The following is a 15000-nucleotide window of genomic DNA, read 5'->3' on the forward strand; positions in this document are numbered from 1 at the left end:
GTTTATAGCGGTTGAGATGAACACCTTGAAGAATACCTTGTTGTGGAACATTGCACAATATTTAATGTAAAAATAAACAGTTCTGTAAAGTCTCAGAATATCACATCCCATTCAACAGCAGGAAATCTATTCTAAAGTCTAGTCAGAGTTGTGTTTCTGTATAGAGTAGATCAGATTATTCTCTCTCCTAACTGGATCTAAAAACAGCACCCTGACTGATAGATTTGGATCTTTTGTCAGCTGAAGAAATGTGTGCTCTTCAGGATTTTGGATTTAGAAAAGTGACTTTATCTGAACGAGAGAACAGAACGAAGATGCAGCCATTTTTACATCTTGACATGACATTTTTCCAAGATCAGATAATCTGCTTGAATATTGCTGAAAAACAAAAGGCCTCTGCTTCCTGAACCTGAAACTATGCAGCACATTCCAGACCTCCTCCTGGGTCTGCAGAAAACGCCCTGCTGATAGCTTCATCAATCATTAACCAGCCATAGTAATGATTTCTCATGTAACCAAGACCGTGAACATGCAGCAGGTCGCTCTGTCTTTCACTCACTGCTGGTGTTTATTGCTGTTCATACAGATTTCCCAGGTTTCCTAGATTCATTTTTATGGAGTTTTTTCTGTTTTTTTTTTTTTGCTCGTTTGTTCATGTGACCTGGTCACCAGGTGGTTCATTACCATCATATGTCATGATCCAGCTTAGGCACTCTTCCCCTCAGTGAGAGCACGTAATTACCAGGGGGATTCATGTTCCACCTTCATTTCCTAACAAATCCCACACTGAAAAGCATCTCGGGAAGGGAAAGCCTGTGGGCGGAGCTCCAGTCGGTCAGGTGTGTTCTGTTTAAGGTGATTTTCAGGGACAAAGCCCCCGTGATCAGTCTGCTTCACTGAGGATCAGCACAATCAGATTTAGTGTGTAATACACAAGGAGAAATATGATTTTCAGGAGGTTATAAGGTGAAGCTCAGAGGAACATGGAGGTGAGATTCAGAGACCTGGTGAGTTCACAGACAGATTTTGTTTATCTGTAGATGACACGGTTTATAGTTCAGCTTCTGTTGTGTACTTTGAAGAGGACAGTAGTTCATTATATTTGTGTTGATTCCAGTTAGATTGCACTTTAATTTTGTCATGTAGAGACCTGAACTGATCTGATCTGATCTGACCTGAACTGAACCTCGCTCCACCTGCTGCCTGAAGCCTGGTAGCCATATGGTTTGTTAGTGTGACTGTGAGAAGAAGCACCAGCACCTCTAGTTGACCATTTTTTTTTTTTTGGAGTAGTATAGTGACATTTATTGTCATTCAAGTAAAATTTTTAGTACGGTACAAAATTAAATTCTTTAATTCCTTGCTGAGAGAAACTGAGATATTGAGGAAAAGCAGACAGTGAGGTATGAGATGTGTTTATTGGATTCAAATCTTTCCCATTTCTGTGTGAACTGAAGAACTGGTTGTTCTATGTGGGTTACAGTAGTCATGGTTGAACAGCTAGCTCCAGAAACAATCGGTTTGTGTGTGCGTTTTTTCCTGAACATCGGATAAACAGATATTTGCATCTCTGGTCTGTTTTTCTAACAGAACTCTGATCAAGCACAGAAATATCTCTGGTAACGATACCTGCTTGTGCCATTTTCTTGATCATCCCAAAGGCCATATTGCAGTAATGTTTGAAACATCGTCCACCTGTTCTGAAGATGTGAAGCTGTTGCTTTAATGTGTCTGAGATGAGAAAGTCTTTCAGATCTTGGGCTCTGTGTTTCAGTTTCTCTAGAACAAGTTCAGATCATCCTACTGAATCAAATCTTTTAATTCTGTTCACTAAAATGATTTGGGTTCTGATTTGCTCGTTGACTCTTTACCACGAGGAAACGGATGTAATGAAACATCACACAAGTGTGAAGTTTCAGTGTCACACTAATGAAACAGTACAATCTCTAAATACAGACGTGTGTATGACTGAAGACTGTCAACACCACCACATAACATTTCAGTAAATAAAACATTTCATCATTAGATTGAGTCACATGACCACAACCGCAACAGCAAACTCTTCCACTGCTTAATTCTCTCGGTAAAATAAACACAACAGGACTTTCACACAACAGCTGAGTGGATGTTTATCTCTTTGATAGGCTTTTCAAGGTTCCCCAGAAAACCCATTGAAGAACCCTTCAAAGAATATTCGGTATACAGTTACACTGCCTCTGTTTAGCCTAAAGGTCTTCATGAATATCGTGTATCATGGAAAGTGTTGTGATGTGAAAATTCAGCCATATTATTCACTGGTCCTGGTTGAGTTCTGTAGTAGATCCTGAGGGTTGATGTTCACACAGGAAACCAGTTTCTTGCTAAGTGTCTGTAAGCTTGGAGAGAACTGTAGCCTCATGTACAGATCGAGTTTCCTGTGATGTTCTTGAACACATACACATACAGTATCTCACAAAAGTGAGTACACCCCCAAATTTCAGCAACCATTTTAGCATCTTCTCAAGGGACAAAACTAAAGAAATGAAGTTGGATATATTTTAGAGTATCAGTGTGCAGTTTGTGTATCAGTACAGATTTACTGTCCTCTAAAAATAACAACATACAGTCATTATTGTCTGAATAACTGCCAACAAAAATAAATCCCCACCCTCAGTGATAACAATTGTACATGGTGTAAATGTTCTATTCATCATGTCCATGTTTTTGGACCAGACAAATTTGTGTATTTTGTATTAGAGCAGATTAAATTTGGTGCTTTTAGTCGATTTTCTCATACTGACCACTGGATGTTCTATATGGACCTCATGGCTAACCCTAGACTCTCTGAGGATTTGAGAATTCGAATTTTTGCTCTCCACAAAGATGCAGAGGCTGTAAGAAGATCAGTATCACCCTGAAACTGAGTTACAGTACAGTGTTCAGGGTCATACAGAGGTTTTCTAAGACAGGTTCCACAGAAGCTGCTTCAATAAACAGATGCCTGAGTGCTGCAGAATTGCTTTAGAGGTTGCAGAAGCAGAAGGTCCACTCGTCAGTGATCAGACCGTACGCCACACACTGCAACAAGTCGGTTTGCAGTCCGTCGTCCCAGAAGGAGCCTCTTCTGAAGCTGCTCAGAAAAAACAGACAACCTGTCCAAGAGCAAGAATTACTGAAACCATGTCCTGTGGTCTGATGAGACGAAGATAAACTTGTTTGGCTCAGATGGTGTCCAGCATGTGTGGTGACGCCCTGGTGAGAAGTACCAAGAAAATTGTGTCTTACCTACAGTCAAGCATGGTGGTGGTATCATCATGGTCTCGGGCTGCATGAGTGCTGCTGGTCCTGGGATGCTGTGGTTCATTGAGGGAACCATGAATTCCAACATGTACTGTGAAATTCTGAAGCAGAACACGATGCTCTTCCTTTCAGAAACTGGGCTGAACCACTGTTTTGCAACATAATAACAAACCCAAACACACCACCATGAAGAAAACTGCCTTGATAAAGAAAGTTGAAGGTAAAGGTGATGGAGTGGTGATTGAGGTAAAGGTGATGGAGTAAATGTCTCCAAATCTGAACCCTATTGAGCACCTGTGGGTTATTAGTAAATAAGTAAACAGAAAGTTTGGTTATGTTTATTTATATAATGTAGAATATGATCACTTTAGATGTTTAGATGGTTTTCACACATAACGGTCTGGAGTTTATACAAAATGGTCCAAAATTCAGTAGACATATATTAAGAAGCAGTTCTGCAGAGGTTCAGAGGAGAATGACCTACCAGGTTGGTGAAGTGCACAGCAGATGATGGATAGTAGATACCTTATGGTCAAACCTCATAATCAATACTGTAAGACCAGAAGACCAGTTTGGACAGTTTGTTCTCCAAACGTGCAGCTGAAATATTTTGCTGTGTCTCTTATAAAACTATACAGAGATGTTCTTCACTAGATGGAGATTCTTCTTTATCTCGGAGCAGTTCAGTAGGATTGAGGTGCCGTGACTGGGCAGGCTTCGTCTCATCGTCTTGTTGTACGGTGAATTTGGTTCCAATGAGCCGCAGTCCAGACGGAAGTGCACAGTGGTAAAGTGTGGAATAGGAGCCGTGATGGTTCACTTTCACGTTCCGGAACCTTTACTGCTCAGAAACAACCCCAAACCATCAAACCTCCACCTCCATGTGTGAGTGTGGGGGTGAGGGAGTCTGATCACATCTTCTCTCCTGTTCTCCTTCTTACACAAGACGTTCCACAGAACTTCATCCACTGATTCACCATCACATTACTGTGTTTTTCTCTTTTCTTTTACGGAGTTTGATGCATAAAAAAAGGAACCGTCACATGTCTCAAATCCCATAAAAGTTTCTAGTGGTCGTGTAAATAGAAGAAAGTTTAGGAATTGGGAAATTTATTTCAAGATATTTTTGTTTAAGGGTGTGTGTGTGTGTGTGTGTGTGTGATCAGAGTTTTACTGTAGTGAAATGAAAAAAGTCCTCACATTAATCTGAGAGTGAATTGTTTTATATCTGATCTACAGTCATGGTGACCTGGTGGTTCTGCAGTTCTGTAACACTGAAGATCAGTGCTGTGAATTTGACCTGATTACTGTTTTGTCAAAACATGAAGCAGCGGAGTCACCTCTGAGTTCCAGGAAAACAACATGCTGTTGACGTTTCTGAAAAGCTCAGTTGTGTTTCTAGTAAAGATTTTAGACAAAAAGAACGTTGGTGTAGATGAGGAACTTTAGGAACGATCAGAGGTCTGAGCAGATGATTTCAGCAGGTTCAGATCTGTTCTGCTCGTATTAATGATTATAGATTTACAATCACGGTTTTAAATATTGTATTATGTATTTTTAAGTTACCGTATTTTTCAGACTATAAGCCGGTACTTTTTTCCCACGTTTTGAACCCCGCGGCTTAAACAACAAAGCGGCTTACTTATGAATTTTTCCTGGGTTTTTCCCGGGTTCACAAACTTAAAGCTAAAAAACTGAACCCTATAACATTAGACCAATGAAATTTTCGAACAGAAACGAAAAAACACACCTCACCTGTGTTCTGAGCTGCACGGCTTCGGGAGAAAAAACTTCACTGATGGTGTTTTTTAAACACACGACGATGCCAAAAGAAAAACTCCCGAAATAAATAGTTGTGAAAGGAAGGAGCCACAACATATTTCACCTGTTACACCGTGTAACAGACACTGTCTTTCATTAAAGCCTGTGTAAAGTTCATTAGTTTCAGTGTAGACACCTGCGGCTTATTTATGTTCAAAATAAAAATCTTTGTCAAATTCAGAGTTTATCTGAAGGCTTATACAAGGGTGCGTTTTATAGTCCGGAAATTACGGTACTTCTCTTTGTGATCTTTATTCTGTTTGGGTTTTTTGTCCTAATCTGCATGTGTTGTCTGAAACCTGCATGGTTTCATTTCAGTGAACTTTAGAGCCAGGAGAAAAACCCTGAGCAGGAAGTTTGTGTAAAACTGATATTTGTGGCTCGGTATTGGTTTCGTGTTTGTTTGTGCTGCAGTTCAGGTGAGAGTGATCGAGAGAGACGTGAAGGCCGTTGTCTCGTCTTGGTATCAGTCTGAAGTGTTGCATGATGAAACCAGCTGGAATGCTGGCCATGAGGAGAATGTGCACAGAGACTGGAAGTGTGTGTGTGTGTGTGTGTGTGTGTGTGTGTGTGTGTGTGTGTGTATCGGGGGTGTCGTGTTTCAGGCTCCGCCCCCTCTCTCGCTCTCTACCTGCCCTCCAGGAATGTGGTGAGCAGGTGAGAACAGGCTCAGGCTGAGTCACTCTTCCTCTAATTCAGGGAGTGGGAGGAAAAACTCAGAGGCCTTTGATTAGACCTTCGCTTGGTTTTACCACAGTTTGTGTTTCTCTCATGGAGCAGTTTTGAGTCAGTGTGTGGACGTAACTCTACAGGAGAGCTTTTCAAATCAAACCTGTTTTATTTTTTGAAGGCAGACATGGAGGAAATGACGATATGGGAGCAGCAAACGGTGACGCTGAACAAAGTAAGTTTTCCTTCACACTGCTCTACACTTTACTGTTACTTTATGATTCCTGAAGAGTTAATGAGTGAAACCTGGTACACGCTGATGAAGAAACGTGAAGTGAGTGAGTGTTTAGTGGACCAGAAAAGCCGTATTTCTCTCAGCAGGACACACCCTGCATTTTTTTATCGTCTCAGATCATGTGACCTGTTTAGGTCCTGTGTTACAATATGGAGATGTTTTTCTGGTATCATTCCTTCTCCACAGCTCCTCTTCTTTGTTCCTCTAATAGGATCCCAAGATGGGTTTTGGTTTTGCTATCTCAGGTGGGAGAGACAAACCAAACCCAGGAAGCGGGGGCACAGCTGTGATCGTCTCTGATGTGATACCCAGTGGCCCAGCGATGGGGAGATTACAGTGAGTCCCTCACCCACACATTACTTCCTCCTACTGCTCCAGGCTAATCTGGTCCAACCTGTCGTGTTTGTGTATAAAAACCTACAAGCCCAAACACCTTAGTGTGCCGTTTTTAATTCTCCATTCTGGCAAAAAGAAAAGAATTGATAATGTTTGATGATAAATGATGGATCAGTGTGTGATCAGTGTGTAACTCTGATCAGGAAGTCGTTTCTGTGTCGTATTGCACCATTGCTTTTGTTTACATTGGTTTTCTATTAGGTTTTGCCTTAACTCTAAAGTCCTACTGTTGACATTTGAAACTACTGCAATAGCTCTTAGATTATCTTAAATCTCTGGAATCCTTGGAGCCGCTCGTGACCGGTAAGAACACTGTAAAAGATTCTAATCGGAAGATCGTTGATGATGGTTTTGTTTCGCTCTGTAATCGCAGCACTGTTTGTGTTTTTCTATGCAGATTTAATTCAGTCCATAATATTGTTGTGTGTACAGGACCCGGGATCAGATAGTGATGGTGAATGGGATTTCAGTGGAGAACTCCACGTCTCAGAACACCATTCAGCATCTCAAGCGCTGCGGCAAAACTGCTAACATTGTGAGAACAACCCCAGAACCCAGAGCTTTGTGTCCACCTCGAACTGTTCATAGGAATAAAAGAGTTCATATGGTGGTGTTGTGTTTTGCAGACAGTGAAGAGGCCTCGCACAATCCAGGTCCCAGTGAGTGGTAGACCTACACGAGCTTCCTCACAGTCAAACCTGCTGGATGATGGATACGAGCGGAAACCTCGGTACGGGTCAGACTCTGGGTACGGACGCCGTCCTCGAAGTACCACGCCTGAACGCAACGGCCACGACCTGCCACTCATGTCTGGCTTCAAGAGACTTCCCAGTCAGGACAGTGCAGAAAAACCCATCAGAGCCACACTAGTGAAGCTCAAGCCAACAGACGGTGAGGGGACGTGCCCCTCAGAAGGAGGGATGGATTTTATTAACCGGTTTTTCAACTTTGCTCCTGGAGTACATCCTGCCATGCACACTGTGTGTTTCTGACCAGGAAGCACAGGAAGTACTCCAGGAGAAGCAGGAGAACCTGTAAAGGATTTCAATAACATGCATATATTTTACATCTTTTGATTTTAAATCTAATTTTCATAAACGCTGGTATCAGTTCTGTGGGTTTTAATGTTCTGTGCTTTCTGTTCCGTGTCCGTCTCTATTAGAGTATGGGATGAAGTTGGGCAGTCAGATCTTTATCAAGCACATGACCCCCACTGGGCTGGCTGCGAAAGAAGGCACACTACAGGAAGGAGATCTTGTTCTCAAGGTCAGATGTTTTCCTTTTACAAGATGAACTAAATACAAATTTAACCTGATTATTGATTTTAAAAAGTTTAAACTTGAAAATTGGTTGAAATTCTCTTTAGATTAATGGAATGACTACAGAAAACCTCTCCCTGCTGGAGACCAAGCACCTGGTGGAGAAATCAAAAGGAAAACTCACCATGGTGGTGCTGAGAGACAACAGGAAGTTCTTGGTCAGCATCCCTGAGGTGGAGGACAGTCCTCAGCACAGCACGGCGGAGAGGAGCGGCGGCAGCAGTTCAGAGCTGGAGGGTGAGTCGCTAAAAATTTATCAATATGAAATGAAATTCTGCTGCGTTCAGCAGTGAAGGTGAAGAAAACGTGTGTAAATATTTTCCCATTAGAAATTTCTGATCTGGACACGGACAGCCCTGTTAGGAGTCGAACATCTCGTCCACCGACTCGGGAACGGCGCACTCGCAGGTAACCAAACCCCCCCCCCCCCACACACACACACACACACACACACACACACACACACACAATGATCAGGTTTGAGATGCTGAAGGAGAAAATGTGACACATGCTACAGATTAGTCTTTTGTGTTTCAGAAACCGTGCTGAGGTTCCTCCGTCCTCAAAAGTTCGTGATTCACCTCAACTGCGCTCCAACAAGACGCAGCCCATCTCCTACGCAATGCCACGACGCAGAGGTCAGACTACTGAACTCCCATACCTACAACCAAACTGATCAGTCAGATGTTTCCACTCATCTCACTTATAATCTGGCAGCCATATTGTTTATAATCGGATATGTCAAATATAAAAAAGAAAATTCCGTACATTTTGTACAAATGGAAATGTATTTTACAAGCTAAAGATTCTCTAAATGTGAAGAACTCTTTATAATAATAATCATTATTATTATTATTATTATTATGATCATTACCTGTGTAGTCTCATCTGAGTCCGAATCAGACCACAGCAAATCTCCTCCTCCTCTTTCGTCTAAACACAACAGCCTTGACAGCAAAGACCACTACAGGTACAGTGATTTACCTCCGGCATTATTGCACATAAACCTGTACACTGAGATTGTGTTTAATATGAGAGTAAATAAGTGGCTGTTTTTACAGAGTGCTTTCTGGAGTCTCTGCACTGCCCAATCCTCGAGCTTCTCCTGTTAATTTAAACTGGAATGCTTCTCGCACCTCCCACTCGTTACCTCGGCCACAAAAAGGTCCGTCCTTTACAACTTACACACTGCAGTCGGCCATGTTTCTAATGGCTTCAGAGTTTCAGTTCATGTACTTGTCTTAAATCAGGGAATCTGCATGTGTTCTGCATTTTAGTTGTTTCAGAGTCGGATTCGGACCACAGTGCATCTCCAACGCCAAGACGTGAGAGTACCAGGACTGATGTTCAGACCAGATACAAGTAAGAGCTTCTACAACCATGATCTCTTTAAATACCTCTGTATTTGAAGCCTTTAAAACCTATTTAAACCTTTTTCTCTGTGGTGTATCGAGCTTTTATCCTACATCATCATCATCATCATCACTGCATTTCACCTTGCAGTTTATACACACACACACACACACACACACACACACACACACCACATCTTAAATAACATTTTCTAGCACACATGACTTATTTGCAGTCTTTTAAAACACACTTTATTAATATTAATTATACAGTAAACATGTAGTGTTCAGACTCCAGACTGTGACTCTGTCCTTCTCCTCCCTCTTCCAGGGTTCTCCCTGATCTTCCCCAAGCCGGCTTGAAGTCATCATCTCGCAGCCGTTCCCTGGACCTCCTGAGCCATGGTTCCTCCCCTTACAGACCCCCACCACGAGGTGAGACCCTTCCTTCTACATTTTCCATTTTCCACCCCTTTTCCACTTCCCTTTTCTCCCATTTTCATGCCCCAGGTTCAGGATGTTGGATTTAAAGCTAATTGTGTGTTTCTGCAGATGTGTCCGAGTCCGAGTCAGACGAAAGTTCAGGAACAGCTCTCAGACAGGGAACCTTGTCCAGCCAGGACTCACGCAACAGATACAGGTACTGATGAGGGAGGTCTTTCAGCCCCTCCTCATTCACCAGCAAGAACCTCGCATACAGGACCACTTATCTACTGGGCATTCGAGATTTCATTTTATTTTATAATTAAAGATTTTTTGTTTACATGTTTTTGTGGTATGTAGGATATTATGTGCATTGTTTTTGTTTTTTATATATATATTATATAATATTGTTTACCTGGCTTCCAAATGTTTCTGTGATTGTTTGGATATTTTTGTCGCATTCTGCTTCAGTGTAATAAATGTGTGATCTTAAATAAAAACAACCGAATCACATTGTATATGTGACTGTATTTGCATTGATTTTGCTCTGCTAGATGATCACCAGATTACAGGAAATTCTGTAGATTTCACAGAAATAGTGAACATGATCATGTGATGAGTTTCAGTATTTAGGTGTGTCCAGAGAAAACAGGCTGAGAAATAGGTTCAGGTGTGGAGCAAAATGTGATCCTGTTTCTTACCATTAGAGATTCCTGAGGAATTTTATTCATCATTTATTTAAACATTCTATCACTTTTTTATTTGATATTAAAAGACTTCAGGCTTTAATGGGAATAATTCAGCGTTCCTAAGTTAACCACTGTATGATTTTTATTAAAACCACATGACAATCACAGAATTACAGTTTTTCATTTCACTTGGAATTTATAAACTTTTATATCAAATCTGAAGTTTTAGGAAATTTTCATATGAATCATAAACTGGGTTGAAGATGTCGATTAGTTCTTGTACCATTATTGTGCTATCAGAAGCCACACACTAAAACCCTATTCACAAATAAAACACACACACACACATTTGTGTGTGTGTGTGTGTGTGTGAAATATATATATATATATTCACAAATGAAACACACACACACACACACACACACACACACACACACACACACACACACACACACACACACACACACACACACACACGCACGCATATATATATGTGGACACAATGGACTCCACCCCATTACTACCTCATTCAGGCTTCTTTAATTTTCTGTGATTTTTATCTTTCATGTTTTTGGAGGGCATGTCACTGGACACATAATAAATTCCTCCCTCTCACTCTTTCACCTCCTCCTCTTCCTCTTTCTCTTTGGCAGGGCCACGCCCGAGATAGCACTAGCTCCCATGGTCGCGTCCCCGAAATGGTCAAAACCTTCGACGCCCATCAGGAGAGGTGAGCGTAATGTACTTGAGGAACTAAATGGAGAAGTTAATTGAACAGATCGATTTCGCTGTACATGAGGACGTGTTTCTATCTGCTCAGGTCCGTCTGAGTCGGAGTCAGATGCAAGTTATCCAGTGGTTCCCAGTCCAGATGTCTCAAATCCACACGAGTGAGAATTCCACCTAAAACCTGCTTTAAAGAGAACAGAAAAGCTGTTATCGTGATCTGTCTGTTCCTCACACAGGATCAGGATGGAGAAAAAAGTTCCTATTAAACATGCGCTTTTTGTATTTTGAGTTGAATTAAACATTTCTTTTGTTTCAGAGCTGTTACTCCAACTCAAGTGCCATCAGTTCAAAGCAGACCAGAGCATCGTTACAGAGCCTCCTCACCTCCCAGACCTTCTCCTGGTCTGTACACCAACACATCACTCATCTGCACACTACTGATATTTACACCTCAGTGTCTTCAACTCTGTTCTACTTCTCAATCCCCAGACGTCCCTCTGTCTGAGAGAACACCTTCTCCACCCCGGAGATCAGGCAGCACTGATCACGACAGCAATCACAGGTACGTTTCAAACATCATCTCAAAGGAACCTCCTTTATTTGACATACAGAGACATTCAGAGACATACGGATACACTGTATTAAAGCTAACAGCTGCTTTAAAGGTTTTTGTAAGAATTTAGTTTAAATGCTGAATAAAAAAACTTAATTGTTTAATTCAGCTTTTATTTATTTAAAGAAAATATTTCCTGCGAGTGGACAGAGTCTGTACAGTCAGATCAATTTCAGTGTATAAACATTTACATTTCCTTCCTGCTCTCTGTGTGTGTGTGTGTGTGTGTGTGTGTGTGTGTGTGTGTGTGTGTGTGTGTGTGTGTGTGTGTTATAAATACAAATAAGATACAGAAACCGGAGATATAATTCCTGTTTGAAGAATCTACATACCAGATGAAACCTTATTTATTTGTTTGTTTAATTGTTTTATTATTTTGAAAAGAAAGAGTATTTTTTTAGCCTTCTTGTCTGGTGCGCACACACGCACACACGTACACACACACACACACCCGCACACATACACATGCACACACGCACATACACACACACACACCCGCACACATACACATGCACACACGCACATACACACACACACACCCGCACACATACACATGCACACACGCACATACACACACACACACCCGCACACATACACATGCACACACGCACATACACACACACACACCCGCACACATACACATGCACACACGCACATACACACACACCTGCACACATACACACGCACACACGTACATACACACACACACACCCACACACATACACTTGCACACACGCGCACACACGCACACACATGCGCACACACGCGCACACATACATACACACACACCCGAACACATACATACACACACATATACAGACACACTCATGCACACATACACACACATACAAACACACACACACACACGCACACATACACATGCACACACGCACATGCACACATACACACGCACACACGTACATACACACACACACACCCACACACATACACTTGCACACACGCGCACACACATGCGCACACACGCGCACACATACATACACACACACACCCGAACACATACATACACACACATATACAGACACACTCATGCACACATACACACACATACAAACACACACACACGCACACATACACATGCACACACGCACATACACACACACACACACCCGCACACATACACATGCACACACGCACATACACACACACACACCCGCACACATACACATGCACACACGCACATACACACACACACACCCGCACACATACACACGCACATACACGCACATACACACACACCCGCACACATACACATGCACACACGTACACACACACACACCCGCACACATACACATGCACACACGCACATACACACACACACCTGCACACATACACACGCACACACGTACATACACACACACACACATACACTTGCACACACGCGCACACACGCACACACATGCGCACACACGCGCACACATACATACACACACACCCGAACACATACATACACACACATATACAGACACACTCATGCACACATACACACACATACAAACACACACACACACGCACACACGCACACACACACACAGGTGAAAAGGTGAAACACAGAGCATGTTAAATCCTCTACTCCTGTGTTACTCCCATATTTTTGCTCTACACACTGGCTGTATAAAACTTTATCCAGGAGAAATGTATACGTCTGTACTGCAGGAATGCTTTGTGCAGGTAAATGATGTTTATTATCTGTACTTTGTTCCTGCAGTCTGCCGGAGGCCGACGACATGCTTCGATCAGATCCATCAGGATTCATCTCCAGAAACCACACCAGGCTGAAGGGTGCGTATCAAAGCTCCACCTATTAAACCCCGGGTCTGATGGAGGAGGAGGATGATTGTGCACTCAGTATGTCATTAGTAACTTATGAAGGATGAGATTAAGCAGGTCGGTGATGTTCATGCTCCTGAGGGATTTTATTTTCCTTTAGAACAAACTGAAGGCAGGTAAAGGAGTGTGCAGTGGTTCTCCTGAATAAGCACTAATATTGTGTTTGTTGCTCATGTATTCAGCCAAGCCTGTAGAAGAGCCTCTCTACTCGCTCCCACCTGATGCAGGATCTACACCTGCTCTAGGGTAAGCAATGTTCAGCATTTACACTAGTGTTGGGGTGTGAACACACTGAATTTCACTTGAATTTGCTTGAAAATCTTTTTTAAACTGCAGCTACAGCTCAGACCAGAAGATGGTGGGGTTTGTGAAGGAGGGCAGTCTGGGTCTCCGGCTTGTAGGAGGCAATGACGTGGGCATTTTTGTCGGAGGCCTCCAGCCTAACAGCCCTGCTCAGAATGAGGGCATGAGAGAGGGGGATCAGATTCTGCAGGTTGGGTTTTATTTCCACTTGTTCACTTTGCTTTCTGTTTCCTCGTGTGTTCATTTAACGCTTTTATTGTTGTTCAGGTCAATGGGGTTGACTTTAATCACTTCACCAGAGAAGAGGCCGTCATGTTTCTGATGAACATTCGCTCTGGAGGACGCATTGACATGCTCACACAGAATAAAATGGACAGTCAGTACACATCTCAAATATAGATCAGCAGTTGTGTATAAGTCACGCAGTGTGTAAAGTGTATGGAGCTTCTCAGAATGATAAGCAGAGTGTTAACACTGCAGTGATGCTGATGTACAGTTTATTTTTCCAGTTTATAAGAAGATCCTGAAGTCCAATCTGGGCGACTCCTTCTACATCCGCACCCACTTTGACCACGAGCCAGATGAGACCCACGGACTGCGCTTTACTCGAGGAGAGGTTTTCCGTGTGGTGGACACGATGCATCGTGGGAAACTGGGAACTTGGTTAGCTGTTCGGATGGGAACCAACCTCTATGAGCTGGACAAGGGCACTATTCCCAACCTGACCAGGTGGGAGAAAAGCAGCCACTGTTCATATGGTTCACTTCTGAAGTTTAGTTACAAAAAACACTAAACATTTTTCCTATTTTTAACAGAGTGGTTTATAAACGTCTGTTCTAATATGTAGCGACGTCCATCCCTTCACTCCGCTAATATACCTACCAATTACACGTTTGTGTCCAAATGTTTGTGGACACCTGAACGTTATATGTGGTTCTTCCCCAAACTGTTAACACAAAGTTGGAAGCACACTGACATTAGATTCTGTGTAGAATTTGCCATTACAAGTTCCTTTTACTGGACCGAACCCTGTTTCTGAATTTTGTGGTCTGTAGAGTTCTCACCCTAATCCTACTTTCAGTTCTATTTAATTTTATTTGTATGGTTCTTTTAATAATGGACACTGTTACAAAGCAGCTTAATAAAAATAATTAGATACAAATATAAAGATGAGATGGGACAAGGAAGAAACCTCGAGAGGAACCAGACTTAAAAAAGAACCTCGTCTTCCTCGTGGTGACACCAAATATCAATTATAATATGT

The 15000-nt window shown here is 42.2% G+C and overlaps 1 protein-coding gene across 5 annotated transcripts in view; it reads left to right on the forward strand.

The window, feature by feature from the left end:
* The window catches only part of tjp3 (tight junction protein 3), a 23411-nt gene that overhangs the window by 4417 nt on the left and 3994 nt on the right, over positions 1-15000 (forward strand). For 2 of the 5 annotated variants that reach the window (XM_083559020.1, XM_083559022.1), the window contains exons 2-23: positions 5951-6004; positions 6276-6400; positions 6893-6995; positions 7087-7351; positions 7623-7726; positions 7827-8016; positions 8109-8187; positions 8317-8417; positions 8662-8749; positions 8841-8944; positions 9057-9141; positions 9463-9566; positions 9684-9771; positions 10897-10973; positions 11064-11133; positions 11289-11374; positions 11462-11534; positions 13312-13385; positions 13616-13679; positions 13770-13926; positions 14004-14112; positions 14246-14465. In XM_083559020.1, coding sequence (XP_083415146.1) covers positions 5957-6004; positions 6276-6400; positions 6893-6995; positions 7087-7351; positions 7623-7726; positions 7827-8016; positions 8109-8187; positions 8317-8417; positions 8662-8749; positions 8841-8944; positions 9057-9141; positions 9463-9566; positions 9684-9771; positions 10897-10973; positions 11064-11133; positions 11289-11374; positions 11462-11534; positions 13312-13385; positions 13616-13679; positions 13770-13926; positions 14004-14112; positions 14246-14465 — 2414 coding nt within the window. In that variant the 5' untranslated portion in view covers positions 5951-5956. Of the gene's footprint in view, positions 1-690; positions 1008-5950; positions 6005-6275; positions 6401-6892; positions 6996-7086; positions 7352-7622; positions 7727-7826; positions 8017-8108; positions 8188-8316; positions 8418-8661; positions 8750-8840; positions 8945-9056; positions 9142-9462; positions 9567-9683; positions 9772-10896; positions 10974-11063; positions 11134-11288; positions 11375-11461; positions 11535-13311; positions 13386-13615; positions 13680-13769; positions 13927-14003; positions 14113-14245; positions 14466-15000 lie in introns of those variants that run through there. The other 3 variants (XM_083559021.1, XM_083559023.1, XM_083559019.1) reach the window with 2 other exon arrangements.

The sequence above is a fragment of the Silurus aristotelis genome (genome assembly GCF_946808225.1).
Source record: "Silurus aristotelis genome assembly, chromosome: 13".
Taxonomy (NCBI): domain Eukaryota; kingdom Metazoa; phylum Chordata; class Actinopteri; order Siluriformes; family Siluridae; genus Silurus; species Silurus aristotelis.